The sequence below is a fragment of the Podarcis pityusensis genome (genome assembly GCF_964106645.2).
Source record: "Podarcis pityusensis genome assembly, chromosome: 9".
NCBI lineage: Eukaryota > Metazoa > Chordata > Lepidosauria > Squamata > Lacertidae > Podarcis > Podarcis pityusensis.
In genome coordinates this window covers 32,410,275-32,432,718 of record NC_138034.1, presented here as the reverse complement: position 1 = coordinate 32,432,718, position 22,444 = coordinate 32,410,275, and the positions used below count along the sequence as shown (strand labels likewise).

At 44.2% G+C, this 22,444-nt stretch overlaps 1 protein-coding gene across 5 annotated transcripts in view; it reads left to right on the top strand.

Annotated features, from left to right (window-relative positions):
* PALLD (palladin, cytoskeletal associated protein) overlaps window positions 1-22,444 on the top strand; it is a 224,701-nt gene that overhangs the window by 168,063 nt on the left and 34,194 nt on the right. For 4 of the 5 annotated variants that reach the window (XM_081021668.1, XM_081021669.1, XM_081021670.1 and 1 more), the window contains one exon: window positions 15,846-16,532. In XM_081021668.1, the coding sequence (XP_080877794.1) occupies window positions 15,846-16,532 (687 nt within the window). Of the gene's footprint in view, window positions 1-10,336; window positions 10,689-15,845; window positions 16,533-22,444 lie in introns of those variants that run through there. The other variant, XM_081021671.1, reaches the window with a different exon arrangement.

Sequence of the window (22,444 nt, the reverse complement as noted above, 5' to 3'; positions counted from 1 at the left end):
TTGAGGCATTTAAAACAGTAATCCCCTTGACTAATCAGCTCTTAATACAACATCTTTCTTTTTCTGTGCTTCAACTCCTTAGCATTATTTGTAGTTAGAAGTTAACCTTGCCTCTAATAGAGGCTAATGAACCAATCCATCTTTCAGTGTCGTATAAAATTGATTGTGGATTTAAATTTCAGCTCGCGTTACGGGAATACGCTTGCACCAGGCTGGAGTTTGAGTACCCCACCCTCCTCTTACTCGGAGACTGAAAGTTTTCACTTTCACTTTAGAATTAACAAAGATTCCTGTGACTGCCCAACTTCAGGAGCTGTGAGTCCTCGCTTAAAACAATCAAGAATCCAGCCACAGTTTGATATCCTGGTTGGTTAATTAACCCTACTTGGAACAAATTGCAGTTCAGACACCACGGGGAACTCTGGTTAGTTCTAAACTGAAATCTTTACATATTTTCCTCATGCATGCAAAAAAGTGAGGGGGACTCCATAGCTTAGTAGAATACAGTGGTACCTCGGGTTAAGTACTTAATTCGTTCCGGAGGTCCGTTCCTAACCTGAAACTGTTCTTAACCTGAAGCACCACTTTAGCTAATGGGGCCTCCTGCTGCTGCCACACCGCTGGAGCACAATTTCTGTTCTCATCCTGAAGCAAAGTTCTTATCCCAAGGTACTATTTCTGGGTTAGCAGAGTCTGTAACCTGAAGCGTATGTAACCTGAAGTGTATGTAACCTGAGGTACCACTGTACATACTTTGCTTTGCACAAGGTCTGTGGTTCATTCTCCACCATCTTGGACTTGAGAAATTTGCCTGTTTGAAAACCCTGGGAAGCTGCTGCAATATGGAATTTGGGCAAGCTTTTTCTGTAATGTTAAATCATAGTTCAACATTATATCTGTACCAGGCCTTGGTCTGATTTGCGAATTATAATTTCCACCTCCCAGAGTCTAAATAGATGTATAATTCACTGGGGACATTTGGGGTTGCTGTTGTTCAGCCTTGGAAAGAGTGTTTCAGTTCTCTTTCTTAATGTGTTCTAGACAATAGGTTTCTGTCACTACAACCCTGTGGCAAGCTTAACCAAAACCACAACTGCTGAATCTCTCCATGCTTTGCAGCTATAAAAACACATCATTTACCTGTGAGCATTCCTGGGCAAATGTATCATTATCCAATCAATTCCCTTGTGTGCTACAAGTAAAGGGAAGTGGTTTGCTCAAACCCCACCAACCTGGCTATGATGGAGGAAAAATGGAGTTTCCACCCCTCTTGCTTTTCCTAATTGCCTTTTGTTCTACCTGATGACTTTTACAAACCCTGTTTTTCTTGCTGACAACAGTATTTCTTCTTTGCAGTGGTTTTATTTTACCAGGGAACAGTCTTGTGCAGGGCTGCAGGCACTTCTCAGAATCGAACACTGGACAAAGGGAATTCATTTGTTCTCTGCACTAGGGGGATATGTATATGTTGCTCACTTAGTTACGTGGGTTGCTTTATTTCAAGATCTCCCAAGATGGTTTGCAGTGTGGGGTGGGGACACTATTTCAGACATTTGCACAATACATGGGATATATTGTGTCAGTTACCCGATGTTGGTAGGATATGCTAAGAAGGAGTCACCCACATAATAACCTGAAATGAAGAAGACAAGCAGTGAAGCAAGACAGTCCTGATTCAGTACTTGGAATGTGATTTCTCAGACCTGCTCAAGTCAATACACGCAAACCTTTGTGCTAGGAGCTTCCCGGGGTGAAGCAAGTTTCCCTGCAGAACCATGAGCAATTGTTAGAGGAAGTGTGAGCCATTCCAACCCCAGTCCCCCGTCTTTCTGCATGACCCAAGAGGTCAGATTCCACCTCATTTTGGTATTCCAGTACCTGTGGGCTTCACCATTTGTGCTAATTGATCGTGTTTGTCTGGTGTGGGGGGAGTGATTTCCCCCCCTGAATGTTTGGCAGAAACCAAGCTAAGAATCAAGAGTTCTTTGTCCTGCAGTGAGGGCTAGGACGAGTACTGTGCAAAGGTTTTGCTGCGTAAACCTGCTTGGCACGGGGTTGGGCTGGATCACCCTCAGGGTCCCTTCCAACTCTACAATGCTGTGAGTCTATGGTTACATAGGAAATGCACAGCTTAAAAGGTGCATCAGGAACATCAGAGGTATAGATAGATGGCTAAGTGCAAACTGTATTGATCCAACAAGTGATATGCCTCTCTCACTTTCCATTTGAAGAGCGAGGTAGACACAGCTGATAGCAAGGCAAGCAGCCAGTGTCCTGGGACTTGGCCTGCAAACAGGCACTCCTTTGAATGAGTTGGGTCTGTGAGGCTTCTTCATGCTGCTGCTGGTGTCTCCGTGTCCTTGGAGATGGAGATGGACTCTGTGCCATTTAAGCATCCAATTTCACTCTGTCACCTTCCGCAAAGGTGGAAGCTCTTCACTGACAGGAGGGATGCACCAGGCCCACTTCAGGGTGTCACCGTGGTGGAACACTCCTCTGCCAACCTGCTTAGTCCCTCCCCTGATCCCGCTCTCCATTCCCTAGACTCCTCCCCACCCCACCAAGGTCAAAGGCTTCTGGAGTTGCCTTTTTCACTTTCCCCATCCTCCTACCACCCTCCCATGGGCATCAATCTCCAAATCCCTGAGCTCTGCCCATTCTTCCTTAGAATCCAACCATCCCTTCCATGATGTATCTCCATGGGATTTATGACAGTAGCTTTACAACCTTGCATTCTGTGCTTCTTTTTTTACTGGATACACAAAATTGCTCCTTTTTGAATTAATGTAGAAGATCTGCAGCCATCCATAGTCTTGCTGAAACAGGTTGGAATCCCCAGTTCACCCATAAGTATGTATCAAAGGGAATCCCGGCTAAATGATGTTTAGGGATAACGAGACTGCTTAAGAGGTTTCTGCTGGGAATGTAAAGCTCAATATGTTTGATCCCTTGTCTATTGGTACTCCCATCCCATTCTCTGCAACTGCATCCTTTTTTTTTCTGAACAAGAATTTTACATTTGCAGGGGAAGGGGAAGTACCTGACCCAAAGAAATATGCTAGAACAGAATTTTAGAATCTGTGTTGTCCAGAACAGAGATGGGACACTAGTAGCCCTCCAAGACTTTATTGGAATCCAGCTCCTTTAATCCCTGGCACCTGGCCATGCAGACTGTGGGGGATTGATGGGAGTTGAAGCCCAGCATAATCTGGAGAGCCACAGATGCCCCATTTTTGCTGGGGAGAAAGAAAGGGTTGTACAGGTCTCAGCCCCTTCTTTCACTGGCCATTTGGTAGCACACAGGTTTTGAGAAAGTAGAGAATTGCAAGGGGCTGGACTAGATGGCTCTCAGGGTCCCTTCCCACTCTACAGTTCTATGATTCTATGATCCTCCTTGGGATGTCTAGGCAACATGGCTGTGTGTGTGACCTGCACAAAAAGCAGAAAGATCTTTTGCAACTGACAAGGGGCCATTTGAAATCATTCTGCCTTTCTGTCACATCTGAGAAGTATAGCAGAATTATGGATCTGTTGGCAAGCATATATGAGGTATTCATAGAGATAGTGAGATGCAGCAGCCCTGTCAAGATGTACTGTAGATACTTTTTCCACTCATTCAGTTGAAGCAGTTCACAAGGGAAGCAGATCATGCTGCTAAATACTGACAAGTATACTTTAGGTCAGCCAGGAGTCGAAACAACCAATTTCCTTTTAAGTATAAAGCATACTAAACAAGCTCCCCTCTTCTGGTAGAGTTCATGCTAATTTCAAATCCCAAATTAAATTGTTACCAAAAGAGTAGATTTAAGAATATCCCAGCCTTAGTATTTCTGTTACCAGGTTCCAAAGAACTAAATATCTCCTATAGGATTATAGCAGCTGACATAGCTAACATATGAAGTATTTCCTGGACGGCATACAAACACAGATGATGTGCAATCATTTCTTGTTTAACAGAAAATTCCTATCTGAACTAAAAAAAAAGAACCTGCTTTTGTGATGAGCCACTCACCAAAATACTATGGGAAGAGCTAAAGCATGGGGCATGCAGTGGGGATTCAAATTGCTGAGTTGTGCCTTGTTGATGTGTCCCTTTATAGTCTGTATTGTGGTTGTATGATGCAGCCAGCACCCTGCAAATGCTTTGGACTATGACTTCCATCAGCCTGTACAGCAGCACTTGGAATACCCATAAATGCTAAATCTTAAGACCGTGGGCGGCTTTGGATAATGACATTAACAATTATAGTGCCTGGATATAGCTGTAGTAGAAAAAGATCTGTGGACTGGGTGATAAAATACATTGCTTTTTCGTTTGGGTTAAAAATTACCAGACATTCATGCAGTATGTCATTGAATAAAATGGTTGTCAAAGATACCTCACAATGTACAGCCCGAAAAAGGGGGGACAGTAAGTCTGCAACTTGCACGCTTTTAACTTACGTGCATTCAGCTTTACCCCAAAAAATTAAAAGGGGGTGAGAAAGGTGTAGGGTTCTGGGGAAAATGACTTTGGCAATCCCACTCACTATTGAACCCAATGGGTTTTGACTATACACAGTTTTGGCTTTAGGTGCAATCCCTGGAACATAGACCCTGTGTGAGTTGTGGGCCTGCTACATTCCATGTTTGTTACCCTCCCTATGACCTTTACTACCTACAGAGATGAGAACTGTTCAGAATACCATCCACATTCACTAATACAACTGAAACAGGGTCTGCATATCAAAATGTAGCTCTTCATCAGTTTCTGTAGTCCACTGGTGCTTGTCTTCATTCCTGTTACAGGTGGTTCACCTAGTACAAGCTGGCCTCTGAGCACTTTTTTTTCTGCACAAGGGAGTGACGGCAATGTGCAACCTGAAAGGACTTTTCATAAATGGTTCACACCTTTTGAAAACTGTTTCTTATGACCCACCATATCATACTTCGTCATTAAAGGAGATGCTCTCTTGGTCACCATGATTGTGCTTGTTGCCATTGTGTGTGAGAGAGAGAGAGGGAGAATGCCCTCGGGTGTTTCCAGCTTTCCTCCCAGTCTTGGAGCTGCAGTGGTGAGTGGGGATTATTCCAGCAGTTGTGTGACACTGGTGGCTCCAAGAGCCGCATAGCAGCCTCCTCCTGAAATGTGCTAATTGGGTTTTGCACTGTAGCCACATAAAGTCACAATTCTGCTTCCCTCTACTACCCAAAAAGTCTGTGCACCTTCCCAGCCCCATTTCATTGATGAAACCTCCCATTGCCTTGCCACCTGATACCAGGAGCCCGTGAGTTTCACACGTAAGAGTAATGGTGGTGTCTTCCCTATCTACTGTCTTGGAAAATACCCCAAAATGCAACCTGAGTTAAAAGGTGATGTGTTTTGTGATCATTTGATGGGATCACTTTGAAGGTGTTCTGTGAACAAGCCCATGCTCTTGAGCCATTAAAAAGTTTTTAAGATCAATTGGTCTAGAAGTTAGCATGCATGGCTATGACCACACTCCACGATGTGGCTTACCCCCACCCTGCCAAATCTTAGCAATAAATGCAATGGTACCTTGGGTTAAGAACTTAATTCATTCTGGAGGTCTGTTCTTAACCTGAAACTGTTCTTAACCTGAAGCACCACTTTAGCTAATGGGGTCTCCTGCTGCCGCTGCGCCGCCGCTGCACGATTTCTGTTCTCATCCTGAAGCAAAGTTCTTAACCCAAGGTAATATTTCTGGGTTAGCGGTAACCCGAGGTACCACTGTAATGGATATGTTGAGAAAGTTAAATCAGGCAGGCAGTAAGAGATCCTGCGATATGAAGGTGAGTTTTGCCCCTAGTCTGTCCCTCTATGTCCCCTTTTCCCTATACTGTATCTTACTCCTCTAGAAGTTAAGCCCTGTTTCCTAATCACTGCCCAAAACCTCATCCAAGTTCTGCAAAACAAGCATTTCATGGTCATTGCTAAGAATGCAAATTAAGCAAAAGCATTCTTAATTTGCCTGGTTTTGAATAGCACCTTCCAGCTGGAGAACCTTGGCTTTCTTAAAGCAGCATTCTAACCTCACGGAGAACCTGTGTAGTAGCACCTGGTGGGGGGGAACCTGTCCAATGGATTAACAAAAGAGTCTCCTTCGGCTTTCACTTTTTACAATGTTTTTAATTGATGATCTTGCCCAGCTACAATTTTATCTACCAGTTGAATTCACTGTGTCTGCTGTTGTTGGTTGGTGTAGTTGTGTTGTTGTTTTTAAATAATAGTGGCAGTTGTTGTTCCAAAGAAGAGTGGGTTAGGTGCCTGGGCTGGGCTGAAGCAATAAGAGAGGGACAAGTTGGCTCCTGCCATGGTAGCAAGGAGCCAGTTGAGTGTCTTTCCCACGGTGGCATCCATCTGTTGTTTTCCGGTGTATCTCAGCAACTCTTTCCATATATCCCCCTTGCTATAGCTCTTCCCAGACAATTCTCCATCGTTCTTATTTTGTCGACCTCAGTTTGGGCAGCAAGTTAAGAAGCAACCATTAACTGTGCGGGAGGAGGCATAACCTTGAACTCTCTACTCTATAAAACATTGACCTTCTGGTTATGTGTGTTAACCATTGTGCCCAGAATGGATTAGACCCAGTTGCCTCCTGTCAGATTTCCCCCACAGGAGAAAGGTCTTCTTCTTTTTTGCCCTTCTGAGGTTTATGATGAGCAATTGTGACAGTTGCACTTCTCTTGAGATGTCACCAGTCACTAAATTGGAACCACTGGTTGCCTTGGCTAGGAATGGACTCAACTTCATCACAGATCACACCAACTGGTCAATAAATTGTTTGCTTATCTGATCCATATTGCCATACATATCCCGTCTTCCATTAGTCTGTTTTTGATAAGGCCTTTTCCCTCCTGAGCCTGATTTACGAAGTGGGGGGTGGCTTATAAGCCCGGTGCCCATCGCAGACGCTGTCCTCGATACTTGAAGCAGCATCGCGCAAGACCTTTTGGACGAGTGACAAAAGGATCCCGGATATACCTGGCTTTGGTTCATGGTGAGGATCTTGTAACCCACCTGCCACTGGGGTAGATATGGGTCTTTGACATGCTCCAGCCCGGTCATAATTAGCGGACTCCCTGTGAGTGTAGCTTGGGGTAGTGGAATGCGACTCACGGACAGCTTCCCTGTTTTTTTCCACTAAGTGTTGCTGTATCATCTTTAAAGCCATGCCGAAAATGTCTTTTGCATGCAAATCCAGGGACCACGGCTTTTCTGAACAACTATCAGGGGATGCCGGAGTTGAAACCTTACGGTCAGCAGTAGAGGGCTGGCGCATGCCGCTACATTCCAGTTTATCCTTGATCTCCTGACGTGCTTTTTGAACAACCAGGGAGCAGAGTTTATTGACATATGAAGGTTCGTCTGAGCATCCCCTTGGACCAGGGGTAGTAGGGATCAGTTTGTCGGATGAGATGGTGTAGGGCTGAGTTTTACGAGAACCACTTGCAGGTTTCAGTGCGTGCTGAAATCCAATTGCGTATTTCTGAAGGTCGTTGCTCAGCCAGCTCACAACATTGAGTTCCTCAGAGGAGCCTTGCTTGAAAAGGCAGACCGCACCTTCCGTATTATTAGGATTGTTTCGCTCGTTGTCTTTTATTACAATAACTTCTTTATCCTCCAAACTCGCCAGGTCAAGATGATTGTATCCTCCTCCTCTCTGACATTTGTCCTTCATATTTAAGCTGGATACATCAACAAAACAGATCATTTTGCGATCCTGGTCTTTCTGTCCTTCAGGGCAGTAGTGGTTTACTTTACATACGGCCGCCTGACTGCGCAACCAGTCGATTTCATGTGCCATATCTGTTGTTTTAGGGTGGAGCTGTCCCCAGGGCCATAGAGTGGTGGTGATGGTGTTTTAGTTGAGCAGCTTTGATCCTGCCAGACTCAAGATGTTGCCTCCTCTCTTAGCTTCCCATGCTCTTCTAGTGGCAGATGGGATTTTCACTTGTGTGGACAATTGGTTTCTATGACAACAGTGACATCATAAAGCATCAGTATCACCAAGCAACCAGTGGTGTACTTAGGCAGTGCTTTAATAAGAGTTTGTGAAAGAAAAGGCAGAATCTCTCCTGGCACACAAATATTAGACTGCTTTTTAGTGATTATTTTATGTAGCCCACATTGGATCCAGGGGGTCATTTTATCTTTGAGGGTCATAAGTCTGAAATATACATGAAGACTGCCTAGCTCAGCCCCTGCCCTAAGTTTGTCTGGCAGAAAAACTGTTAAAATCAAAAAATGGTGGTGGGTAGTTGGGGTGCTTGTCAGTTTAAAAAGAAAGGTTGCATTTTTAATTATGGATTAATTAATCTGGAATAACTGCCACCTATGTTTCTTGAACTAGGAGCTGAGATATTTATAAGGAGAGAAAGTTGAGTAGGATGGCTTAACTGGTACTGTGTTTAGCCTTTTGGGGCATTCTGAATAGCCAACCTGCAAGGAGGAAAGTGTGTTCACAAATGCACTAGGTCCCTTCCGCCATTCCTGTCACCATTGCCCTCCACATGTTCCCCAGTGACTGTCTACAGCTAGTAAGTCCCCTGTACTTGTGGAGGCTGTGTTTCCTTTTTAAACGCCAGAAAATAATAGTTTCAAAACACCTGAGAGCCTCCTCAAGTACAGGAGTCTTCCCCATTGCAGACAGTCACTAAACATGTGTAGTGCAGCAGTATAAAGGATGGAAGAGCAGAGTTTGCAAGTTTGTGTATGCTGTCTCCTCCTTGCATGTTTCCTTAAGCCCTGTTCAGAATACCTGAAGAATACTTTTGTTACCAAAGCAGACTATATTCCCCATCTGCTCATTGAAGGAGTTTAGAGCCAGTATGGTGCAACGGTTAGAATGTTTGGCTAGGACCTGGGAGACCAGGGTTCAAAACCCTTCTCAGCCAGTGAAACTCGCTGAGCCATTCACACACTCTCAGCCCTAACCTATTTCACAGGGTTGTTGTGAGGCTGTGGTCTAAACTACTGAGCCTCTTGTGCTTGCTGATCGGAAGATCGGCAGTTTGAATCCGCGCGACAGGGTGAGCTCCCGTTGCTCTGTCCCAGCTTCTGCCAACGTAGCAGTTCGAAAGCATACCAATGCAAGTAGATAAATAGGTACCACTGTGGCAGGAAAGTAAACGGTGTTTCCGTGCGCTCCAGCACTCGTCCCAGTGTCCCGTTGTGACAGAAGTTGTCCTGGCCACATTACCCGGAAAGCTGTCTGTGGACAAATGCCAGCTCCTTCAGCCTTAAGCGTGATGAGTGCTGCACCCCATAATTACCCTTGAAACTTGCTGAAGAAGGCTGCTGGGTTTGAGGTCTTCTTTTTGTGATCTTGAATGTTTCCTAAAGGACATGGAATCCATTTCCTTTAGACATTTTGTGTTATAGGGAAGATGTTATTAGGTGCAGTGTCTTCCATTGCAGTTCTTCAGTAGTAGAAAAATGACTGTACTTAATTCTTCTCTCCTGTCCCAACTGTTGAAGGAGCCATGAGCTATGTTGGCATTTGTTTAATTTGATAAAAGTTTTGAATTTAGGCATTTATAATAGCTGAGTTGTGTCTTTGACTTATTGAGCATTTTCTTTTCTTTAGCCATCCTTGGCTATCTTAATGGGTGCATGTTTTTGAAGAAATATTATAGTAATATGAAAAATGCTTCCTGTAAATGGAAGAATTGCTGGGAGACATCGCACGTTCTCACCAAGTACTAGTCTTATCACTGCTTCTGGTTTCCTCAGGACAAACTTTAGCTTGAGGCCTATTTGGCAGATGACAAAATAAAATTGGGAAATGCCGGGTTTCATGTTGATAAGGCAGAAAAGTTGGTAAAAGCAGAAATAGATGAGTATATCCTAAAACAGGCTTCCGTTAATACAGTTGGAATGTCTTTTTGTCTTTCCTAAAAATAAGTTTCCTTTTCAGAACATATTTGATGAACTCTGTCGTACGGCTACAGTCCCACACAGGACAAGGCAAGCTTGGAAACATTAAAATCAGGGAGCTTGGCTCTGTGTTAGAGCCTATGTCACTTGGAAAGACCTGGCCCTAGCATTAGGCAGAGTGAGGTGGCAGCCTAAGGCAACTGATTTTTGGTGTCATGAAAGGGCAGCAAATTGTTGGTTGATGAATTATTGTTTTATTCCAACAGGCTTTTGGGAACTCACTGGTTTGTTGGCTTGTTTGCTTGTTTGTTTTACAAGGCTGGATGAGTGAAGTCTTTCTGTGATGTCATGCTGAGCATTAGAATGTTTCCAGGGCCATTAGAAGCATGTCATAATAATTCATTCTATAGGTTCTGTGGATAAATTCACCATAATCTCAGATCTGCCACCAAATTCAGTTTTGGGCAGAAGTGCTGCATCAATATGAATGAGTCTTGATTTTTATTTTAAAAAATCTCTAGAATGAATGCAGCAGAACTTTTCTAAAAGAAGAAAGTTGAGTCAACTTCAGCCATTATTCTGCAGCAAAATCCATAGTGGTACAAGCTATTCCGGATGTTTCACTGGAATAAAGATGAACAAACATGTACAGGATACCAAGGACAGACTTTTCCAGAACGTAGCACATTGCATTCTTTGAATCACTCACTCTTCTGGGAGAGTGATAGCAAAACTGCATTCTTGTAGGCCTTGCCAAATGTGAATTCTGGAAGTTGTGCAACATCACTTATCTTGGAGTATTAATCATGTAAGTGGTCTCTTTAACTAAGCCTCAGTAAAGTGCCAGCCTAGAATGATTTTGTATATTCAAAGCTTGCCGTGTGTACAGTTGATGGCTACTGGTATGCATGAATGAGTCAACATAATGCACTGGTGTTCCACGATTTGAAGGAATATGCACAGTAAATATAGAGACATTGTATTGACAGATTGTAGTGCAGGTTGCTGTTTTCCTTTCCAAGGAAGAGGTTTGTGAAGAGCCCTTTCTCCACTCTTTTGATTTACAGCCTGCTTCTTTCCCCAAACAGAAGCCTCCAGCTTGAATTGTGCACTGCTCTTTTAGTCCCCAGCTTCTTGTAACTCTGACGTGCTTGTGTTTTTCAGGCCCTCTGTCGAGCAGTTTTTTCTACAGCTGAGGCCACATGGTCAACGCAGATAACTCAAAATAGAACCACCCTCAAACCGGGACTGCAATGCGTTGCTTATGGCTGGTTGCCTTGACTCTGCTGCCTTTCCTGTGCTGTTATCCCCTCTGCCTCATTTGACAGTAAATGTCAGGTTAACGGGGCTGTTCTGCATTATGCACGTGCAGGAATTGCGTGACTCCCATTCCTTAGCCCTTCCGCATACTCCAGATGTGAAGAATCATCTCAGTGGTCTTTACATAGGCCGGGGACAGGCATATCTCCCGCCCCTTCTCCTTGGTTTGAATTCCTTTGCTGTCTTCCCTGGTCTCATTTAACTGTGGTTTAGCATTACAACTATGCCAACTGCAGCCGCATTTAGGCATCACATTCACATATTACTGGCTTGTAAAGCCCAAACAATCATTTCTTCTTAGGCTTGAACCAATGTCAGGGTGGTGTGCGAGGGGTGGACAAACTAGGATATGAAGCTGGTTATGCCACCTGATTTACGTGTAGGTTCAGAGTTCATTGGCAAACCACAGGTGTCAGGGATGGGCAGGAGCCAAGGAGTGGAGGGATGTGTAGGCAGAGGAAGCAGGTGCAGTGGAAGATGATCCAGGGGAAGGGACCGGTGACTGGTGGGGTGCTGTGCTCCTCGTGAGTCAGCTGCCGGTGGTGGAAGAGGGGAGACGGGAGGAAGAGACCAGGCAGCCAGAGACAGGGGAGATGGAGACAGGAGAAGAACTGCAGAACCTCTTGGATCCCAGAGAGGAAACTCCCTGGTGCAGTCAAACCAGCTCAGTTTGACTGTATTTTCAAAGAACATAGCAGGCAGCAAGGCAAGTCCACCCCACTTCATTTCAGCAACTGTCTCACCGCAAAGAGGTTTGCATCTGTCACATGTGGCCTGTGGAGCCAAAAAGGTTTCCCACCCTAGAGGGTTGTCTTGGGGTCACTTGGGGTCACTAGGGACACAGTTGGCTCACACCACAGGCCATATTTGCAGTATTCAATCTGCAGAATTTCCAGCTATGTACAGTTTTGCTACATTGCAAATCAAAGCCTGAGAAACTTCCATGTTTGGGCTCAGCAGCTTTGTGCCAAACCCAGCTTTCAGTGCAGACAGCACTGTCAAATGCATATTAGATTCTTCTGGTGAGTGGTAGATAAACATTGCTATTCAGTCGGTTGATAATCTGCAACACTTATTAGAGGTGGAATACTCACAACTTCTACTTCTCAATGTAGCAAGCCTAAAGGAAGGAAGCATTTTCAGTTTCCTACCATTAAAGACAAGCCTTGCACAACTGGTTTCATAAATCAACTGTGTGACATCCTTGTAATCCAATGAAAGTGCTTTAGAAGGGAAAGGACAAAAAAAAATATTCCTAATTCTACTTAATTACAGTACCACTGTCAGCCAGCCAAACAGATTTGATGACACATAAATCCCAACTGATATAAACAGGAGCCGTGCTGGAGCTTGTCATTTCATTTCAGTCCCGTGGCTTGTGCCCCGCTTATAAATTGTAAATTACTTCCAGTGGGTCCTCCCTGAAGAATTTTTCTATTGTAAGAGAGGATGTTACTCTTAAGGAATGGCTCAGATGTTGCTTCACTCCTGACTCCCATTAATCCGAAGCAACATTGCTAGGGTGGCCCATCACCCACTGCGATGAGAATTGTAGTCCAGTTACAGCTGCAAGACCATAGGCTCCCCATCCCTGTCTGATGTTGGGTATATAGAAGCTGCCTTATAGCATGTCAGGCCACTGGCCCATCTAGTTTAGTATTGTCTACACAAGGGGTGGGAGACCATCTTGGTCAGGCAGGCCAGATCCCAAATTGGTAGCACTGTGGTCTAAGCCACTGAGCCTCCTGGGCTTGCCAAATAGAAGGTCGGTGGTTTGAATCCCCACCATGGGGTGAGCTTCCGTTGCTCTGTCCCAGCTCCTGCCAACCTAGCAGTTCAAAAGCACACCAGTGCAAGTAGATAAATAGGTACCACTGTGGTGGGAAGGTGTTTCCATGTGCTCTGGTTTCTGTCACTGTGTTCTGTTGTGCCAGAAGCGGTTTTAGTCATGCTGGCCACATGACCCGGAAATGCTGTCTGTGGACAAACACCAGCTCCCTCGGCCTGAAAGCAAGATGAGCACCACAACCCCATAGTCGCCTTTGACTGGACTTAACCGCCCAGGGGTAATTTACCTTTTTTAAACCTTTTTTACCCGTCCACAGATCTCTGTTTTTGACAGGTGGGTGGATGTCAGGTGGAGCTGTGCCCACCAGAAAGCAGCAAGACTTGCATTCGGTGTTGCATTTAAACAGAGCTTAACGTAGGCCATGCTGTCAAGGAACACTTGGGATCACACTCTTAAGCTTGCAACAGGGGTCAGTGCCACTCCGGAGCTCTGATTGGGATCTCCTGAGTGGAACCAATCCAAGCTGAGCTTCTGTGTATTCACCACCAAATTTAAACAGCCACAGCGTGACCTGCACCTAATGACAAGTGAGTGACGGGAGGGTGTGGCTAGACAAAATGGCTGCATAGGCCCAATTGGCAGGCCTTGGACCTCCATCCCTCTTCTATGCTAACTGGCAGGGGCTCCCCTGAGTACAGTCAGGGAGCGTTTCCTTGCCCTGAGTGGAAATGCCAGAGCTCTACCACTGAGCTACGGCCCTTCTCACCGTTAATTGTGACAGACTCAACCTCGCCCTAACTGCATGTTTTAGATTGGAAGCCTTTGTATTTACGTAACATTTGCCATGTGTGTGGGAAGAATATTCTCTTCAGAGTCAGCTACTAAATGACTACTGCTTTTGTGCATCTGCTAGGCTGCAACAGTCAAGACCACATAATATATGAGACTTCACTTGCAGGGCAATATCCAGGCCAAGATTTTAAAGTTGTCAGCTATGATATAAATATTTATAGGGCAGATATACTAAAAGAAAAAAAAGATAAAAAGGTGTGCACACATAATATATTTTTTTTTTTTTAAAAAGAACAGCATCTGGAACATTTAGGACTATTCGTGGCTTTCTAGCTGTGATAGACAGCATGTAAACAAGACGGATGAATCTTCCAATAAAGACCACACAAGGATAAAGCTGATATTTGCTTGGATTGAGGTTTCGTTGAGAATGTAGCATTGCTACAGTAGAGCAGCTGTAGCCCTTTGAGTGCATGGGTGTGAACTTGCATATAATACTTGCTAAAATAGTTTGCGTGCATTATGTGGCACAGTGGCTGGCTGCTGTCCCATGCACAAATATTTAGAAGTTCCACAATAAACACACACACACCAGACTCTGTAGCTTCCATGGCTTCTTCCTTTCACTCAAATCCAACAATAACCCCCTACCCTATCCTGCCTGAAACTGTTGTTTAAGCCATTCATGTTCTTATTGTAAACCAAGCTCTTATTCTCCTTTTGCAGGGGGCGACCCTATTTTAAAGTTTAGGTGAAGTAAAGCACCCCTGGTGGTGGTGCGGTCCTACTTGTTCCACCCTTGCTATGAACCTGGGGCAGGTTACACAGGAAGCAGGCATTCACCAAATGTGCCAACTTCAAGGGAGATAGGAAGTCTTCTCTTGTTTAAGCCCTGGAGAGTCCAGTATAGATGTGTGGGAAATAATTCAATACAAGTTAGAGAAGAGTTTGCGGTGGGCTTTTTTTGTACAGCCTTGTGTTTAAGCTCTTGCATGGTTGCTAGAGGTGGAAAGGAACCGCATCTAGGGAAGGGAGTGCATTGTGGGAGGTGGGGTGGAGCATTCCTTGCCCCCTCCGTCAGCCCATGTTTCTATCCTGGTCAAGGCCCTTTCCTGTACCTGCAACATGGAAATATAGCAGGGCGAGTGGAGGAGGTACTGAGTCCATCAGGCCTTTTTATGACTTACAAACAGACTAATGATTGGTTGGTTGCAGGTTAGGCTTCTGTGAACTGAGTAAGCATGTTTAGGATTGGACTGTAAAGCCAGCTCTGTTTGTGGAACCAACTCCCAAGTCAGTGCGCATAGGATCGCAGCCGTATATAAAGAGCTGATGATGTTGCTGCATTCTGTCATGTGTTTCATTGTTTTGTGATAGCAATATTATTTTTGGCATTCACAATGAATTGTTGCAGGGTAGTAAATCCTTTTTTCATCATAAGGAAGCTGAGAACAATATTTCCTGGAATGAGATTATTGTCTCAGCTAATCTGGTACATAGGTGTGTTTGTTTATTGTGCATTTATATTTAAGTATTCCTTAGTTTTTGTCCATATCGTTTGTACTGCTAACTTCGGGGGGGGGCATTATTTAAAAGCTCTGGTTCACACGCAGATAAGGGTGTGGTACAGCTGTAATGGTTACGAGAGGGGAGATTGTATCTTCCCCCATGTCCACTTCCATTTGCAGATTCTCTCTGTTTCTGCCATTGCTGCCAGGTCTTCACCATGGTTAAAGCATCTATGCTCACCTTAACCATGGTTATCACTAAGCAAGGTACCTTTCCATCAGGATTTGAAAAAAAACAGCTTCAAATCCTTGTAACAGTGGTAATTCTGTCTAGTTTGGTGCAGGTGCAGACTATAAACGAGAAAGGAGGCAGAGAATTTACACATGGCAGGGTATAAACTGGGATTCCCATTCCCCACTTCTCATCTGCTAACAGGGAATGTAGGTCAAGAATGTTTATCCGCATAGGACCAAACTGGCATTTCTCTTTTTGTTGTTGGCATTGTTCACAACACAACACAAAATTAAATTTGTTTTCTCCTGTTTTTAAATACAGGGACCCTCTAAGGCTTCAGCAGCTGCAAAACCAAATCCGACTGGAAAAAGAATCTGCCCAGTGGTGCCCTCAGCAGCAAGCTGGTTTCCATCAGATTCTGCCCTTGTCTCCAACTTTCCCCCCTCCACCTTCATTCCAAGAACTTGAGTCAAGTCACTCTGCCACTTCTCCTGGGCAAATGAGCGTTCTGAACTCCCATTCTGCTCCCGCCATGCAGTCATCCGGCTCCTTCAACTATGCCCGTCCTAAGCAGTTCATTGCTGCGCAGAACATCAGCCCTGCTTCCAGCTACGTGACTCCTTCCTCCGGATCTTCAACATCAAGCCTTCCATCTCCCATGTCTCCCACAGCTTCTCAGAAACAATTTGGCAGAACATCTGCTCCCTCTTTCTCTCAGCCATTTGCTCCGGAAGGGGAGTACCCATGGTCTCCTTCTCCGCCGCCTCCACCTCCACCAGTTTTCAGTCCAACATCATCTTTTCCAGCCGCCGATTTCTTTCCACTGCCGCCACCTCCGCCACCTCCTCTCCCGACTTCTGTCCCTTCACCCTCTGGCAGCCTTTCTCCAACATCAAGGTTTTCAAACTCTGGCCAGTCCCCAGCCGCCTTCCTCAGCTCCATGCTGCCATCCCAGCCACCTCCCATCTCTGTCAACGCACTAGGACTTCCAAAAGGCGTCACACCACCGTAAGTATCAATGTTTGATGGACTTCTCAAAACAATGATTTATTAGTCTTGGTTTTACTTGTAGTGCTTTGCTTTTTGTAGGCACCTCCATGACTGTCTCCATAGTTAACGTATTATTCCAGTAGGATATCTCTCAGAGCACATTTGTATGGCAGGTATCTCAGCCATCATGCATGGTCTTCTACCAGCATTCATCCCCCCCCCCCCCTCAGTCCATTGCAGTTAAAAGCCCTGGTACCTTCAGACTGTTGTCCTTTCTTACATGTACATGGTTGTTGGCTGCTGCTATTATATATCCTCCTCGGCCTAGACTAGGAAGTTGCATTTGAAGGGCAGTCAAGAGTAGTAGTCGATCAACAGAGTCCTCATTGCCCACCAGTTGCTGGCTTCAAAATAATTTCCAGACTTCACCTAGTCTTTCCTTTCCCTTGGTCCACCCTCCTGAGATGACTAAAGTTATTGTTATACTCTGGGTCCCTGTCCTTGGCAACATTACAACGTCTCATTTTTGCCACTCCCTTCTAAGAAGGTAGGTATGTGTGTCTATGTCCAAACATGCAGTATGTGAAACAGCCAGGAAGGGATGGCGCTGGGCACCATTCTGAGCCAACCAGCAGAGCAATAACTGGCCAGATGCATATTTGGAAGGCCTGTGATTGCCAGTATAATCTCTTATTTCTACTCTTATTACTTAAAAAGGTAAAGGTAAAGGACCCCTGACAGTTAAGTCAAGTCGTGAACGACTCTGGGGTTGCGGCGCTCATCTCGCTTTACTGGCCGAGGAAGCCGACATTTGTCCACAGACAGCTTTTCTGGGTCATGTGGCCAGCATGACTAAGCCACTTTTGGTGAAACCAAAGAGTGCACAGAAACGCTGTTTACCTTCCCACCAGAGCGGTACCTATTTATCTACTTGCACTTTGATGTGCTTTCGAACTGCTGGGTTGGCAGGAGCTGGGACTGAGCAACGGGCGCTCACCCCGTCACGGGGATTGGAACCACCGACCTTCCGATCGGCAAGCCCTAGGCTCTGTGGTTTAGACCACAGTGCCACCCACTTCCCTGCTCCTATTACTTAGGATTCTGCTAATTGTGGCCATTGGGCTTTTGAACTCTTATACTGGAGTAGAGCCTTGATCCCAGCATCTCCCCCTTCCCCGCCCTGACAATAATCAGTACTGCAGAAAGCTTAACCAGGAAAGATAATGTAGATTATTTTGAACCACTGCAGAGATAAAGAGCCTCATTGGCCTCCTTTGACACCACATTCCATTATGGCCTTGGTCAGACCTTCCCTTTCAGTCTTCAGGTCTTTTCCCACACAGTGCCTTTTCGCACCTAACATTGTTCAGCTGTGGCCTGTTGTTTAAAAGGTCAAAAGCTCATTTGGTTTCAGCTCCCCTCCTCCTTACTTCCCGGTGGCTGTTTCTACCTGGCACAAAGTCTAAGGAGTTAATAGCAAACATGTCCTCCACATTTGGGGGGGAAAGTTGAGGAAATAATGGATGAAAACTCACTATAGCTAAATAGAAGAATGGAATCAACTTGAAGCCAAAGGAGACATCGTGATTTCCCATGAAACCAAAGTTTTATAGAGCTCTCAATCAAGGCTCAGTAACATTTGTTCCCGAACATGTGGCATGGGAACATGAGCAATAAATATCACATAAACATTTCAACCCGAAGGAGCTTCATTTTTGTGAATTAGAGGCCTCTGTAGATTGTGGATTTGGCAGCACTGCCGGAACCATCATTGTTCAAGTGAACATCTTCCAGTTGGACAGCTTTAAAGTGCTAGATTGCCAGCATATAGGTTTAGGCATTCCAGAATCTTGCATTTTAAAAAACACACACAACCAAAACCTATGTTTCTAAAGGTTTGTTTACTGCATGCAGAAAACATTTAGAAATAGCAACTTGGATACATAATAAAAACCAGTTAAACAATTGCTTAACTTGAGAAATACATGCAAAATTGAAGAGTATGCAAGAAGGCCTGGAAATAGAATGCACCGCCAATGAGCGGGCTGTGGCAATCCCTGGCAAAATTCCTGGAGCCCATCCAGCCCTCTTCCTGTCCACAGAGATCTGTGAATTTGCTTCATAGACATAGTTTTTCCTACCCTGCTCTGAAACTCCCTCCGGACTTTGGGTAGAATAGTTTAAAGAGTGTGGTGTGTCCCACTGGTCAGCTGATTTGTGGGATGTTGCTCCCGTTTTAATGAACTAGAATTTGGGTTGTCCCTTCCATTTCAAGCTACTATACTCCTTGTCCACAACCTTAGCTGTTGCTGTCCCTTCCTTCTGTCTACAAGTGGTTATCACGTACAGCAGAGATTGCTGCTTCCTATCTATGCTGTGGGTCTGGTTGCCTTGAATCAGAAGATGCTGAGTGCATTTTTCAGTTGCATCAAAAACAAATTGCAGGCTTTAATGCCTATTTTTCTTCTCTCTGATTGACTGTGTTCATTACAGCCACCAGGTACATACATAGCTGGATCTATTTCCTAGTCCTCTTCAGATCAGTACAACCATGTAGCAGAATCCCAAACCGATTCTGTTTCGTTCCTTTCTGTTCATATGAAAGTGCAGTTTAATTGTATCTCCAAAGGCAAATCCAAATTCTCTCTCTATTTACATTTGTGGAGTCGCATGGTTGAGCCTGAAAGCACAGCTGGCTCATAAGAAGTCTCTGCAAATATACAGTACATAACCACTAGAAAGAGAATGTAGAGTTAGTCATCAGTCCATGGCTAGACTGGAATCCCTTGCAACGTCAGAGGGCAGGAGAATGCATTTTCAACTTGTGAGTATGTCAGCTTGAAAGAGGGATAGAAGCAGGATTTGTGCAAGATTGGTTGTTCACATTCTTTGGTGCAACTCTGAATGTTCACAGAGAATTCTGCTGTGTGCATAACTCCCAGCAGTAATGGCTCTGAGTAGGAACAGCCAGCCCCAAACATAATAAAAGCCTTTAAAATGTAAAAGAAAACATTGCTTTGGAATGGGCATTGTTTACACATTCCAAAATTACCATTAGATTTCTTTTCTTTTCTTTCTGATGTTAAATTTAATTGCTGTTTCCATGTTCTTCAAAGCAGTCAATCAAATATGAAAGGTCTATGGGAATTGAGAGGATTAAGGAATGTTATGTGGCGGGGGGGGGGGGAGAGAGAGGTTGCATTTATTTGAGTGGAAGCAGCTGGTTGTCTCATCCAAATGTGCTTTTTGGAATTTGATTTTGCTTCGGTAACTACCAAGTCACCCAGTGTCCACTGCTTTTTATCATTTCCTTTCATTGACCATGGATGCTCATAAGGAATATCAAAGGAAGACAATACATCATGCTGCTAAGCAATTCATTAAGCAGTATACCCCACCTTCTAAGTGAAGCTGGCTGGTCTGCTGTGCAAAAGACTTCTGCCATAATGTGTGCATGCACATGACGTCACAGATAATGGCTTCAGTTGACTAATGCAGTCTTTCGTGCAGAAGCCCTTTGCCAGCTGTAGTAGAAGTGGCCAGCACACAAACTCAAAGCTACAATATCCCATATATATTGGGTTGCAGCCAACGTCTTAATTACATGCGGCAGTGTGAGCTCTTGATCTCTTCCTTTCCCTGCAATTTTTTGGCGGAGGGTTGTGGGGGAGTCCTGACTCAGATAGCCTTCAGTAACAGCAGTTTGGGCTCCAATGATATTTTCTTCTTCTTTCTCCTCCTTATCTATTGGAAACAAAACCAAAGCATGGACACTTTTTAATGTTTGGGGTTGTTGTTTTTTATTATACCAAAGCAGAATACATTTGTGGGTGTAGCAGCAGTACTCACACACATGAAGGAAGCGAGGCATTAAGGTCATTGTTGTCCTCAGTCCCATTTGGCACCTGAATAAATCCTGTTGGGAAAGAGAATCCTGAAGACAGGACAAAAGCCTGGCTGGAACACAGGTTTTACCCAGAATACTCTGAAGCCACTGCTTCACAATAAACACGGGTGATTCCCCATAATTGCACTTGTCCCAACTTTTATCAAATATCTCTGAGAAACTTCATAATGGCTCACCCGGCCCCCACCATGTTATTTTGTAGACAGATACTGTGAAGAACAATGTAAGTGTTATCCACAGTCATGTTCAGTATGTGCAAAACATAAATTGATTTTATTAAATTTGCCCAGAGTTATGAAGGACACAAGCAGATCTTTGTCCAGATGCGCCAAGTCTCATTCATAATCCGGATGGAGTGCTGTGGGTTACTCCTCAATAAGCATTGGCCAGTAATTTGGCTTAATGGGAAGCAGGGGGTGCCAACTGTAATAAAATATAGGGGGGGCAGGTAAGCCCCACCTCACATAATTGTTCACATGATGGGGCACGCACACATCATTTGGCAATGCCCATCAACCTTGGAGGGGCCCGACCCCTCAGATATTTGGGGGGGGGGAGCTGAAGGGACCTCGTCCCCTAGGAGTTGGCTCCTCTGATGGGAAAGGAGGCACTCTCCAGGTTGGTACAGTAGCCAAAAGGACTGACCTCTTCTACCTTGACAAATGGTTGCATCTGGAAGGGTTTATTTCCCATATGCTTTTTATCTACTTCTATTTCTAAGTGATTGCTGCAGTAAAAACATTTTTCTAATGACAAGTGACCTGCTGTCAGTCTCAACTAAACAAACCCACAAAGCATATTGAGAGAGAGGGAAGGGTGCCCTGGCTTATTTACTCAGGGTCTTTTGGTAGGGCACAAGCCAACCGCTTGCTGCTTTTGGCTTACCCACCTGGCTAGAGGCCTATACACTTGCCATGTTTGAAGGGGGCCTCATGGGTGTTTGAAGTTAATGCAAGTTTACTTTTTAATGGGAATTTTGTTTTATTTTTGGTAAGTTTTGGATAATATCCAATAGCTGAAAAACATAGTTGGTTTTATTTTCCCTTAACTTGTATATTTATTTTATATATTTATTAAAAAATATGTTGCTTTTTGGTTTAGATAAAAAGGGCTCAGGCGGTGGTATTGAGGTTCTTTTTTAGATACCAAAGAACACAAGTTCCGTTTATGTGAAATTCAGGGAAAGGCTTTAAACAAATAAATTACAATAGCTTTTGCTTAATATGGGGTTATGTGTATGGATTAAAAGGGAAAAAAATTGTGAACATTAATATCAGTGTAACACTCTTATTCCCAAAAGATCCTTAAGAGTATATTGTAGCTTGTAATTCTCTTAATTTCATTAATAATTATCCAAAATGGTTGCAGAGTAGAATACAGTAATCACTTGTGGTTATGTTCCCTTTCAGTTCACTTCCCTTTCAGCTAAGGGAAAGTTGTCTTTCCAGCAGTGAAGATCAGTATCTTTATGGTTCTGATCTTATTTGGATTCATATACCAGCAACATGTTCTTTTTAAATTTGGATTTGGCAGATGCAGCATAATGTCATTGGTCTTGTTTGCACGTCACATTAAGCCAAACAGTCCAAGTCTGTTGGTACACTGTCAGAAGAAAATTATAGCTGCTTTGCTCCTTCTTGGCTCCTGCTGTTGCTACACTGCCAGTAGCTGAGCCATGGTTTGGCTTAGCATTATGTGTGAACCCAAGCTTGTATTTGGACTCCCCACAAACAGACCACAAGCAGTAAGCCAAAGACAAACCTTGGTTTGTTTGTAGTTCATAAGTAATGCAAAGCCAAACCATGGCTTAGCTCTCAGTAGTGCGGCAGGAAGAGGAGTGAAGTGGCCCTGATTTTGTAACTCTATCCCAGCACACTTGCCCATTCAGGCTTACCCAAATTGTGTTATGCACAAACCAGGCAATTTGTGTGCTAATTTTGAATTCATTGTTTCCAGTGAATATTTTTATATCTCCCACGTTTTGTACAGATTTGGAAAAAAATGTTTTGATAGACGAAGCTAT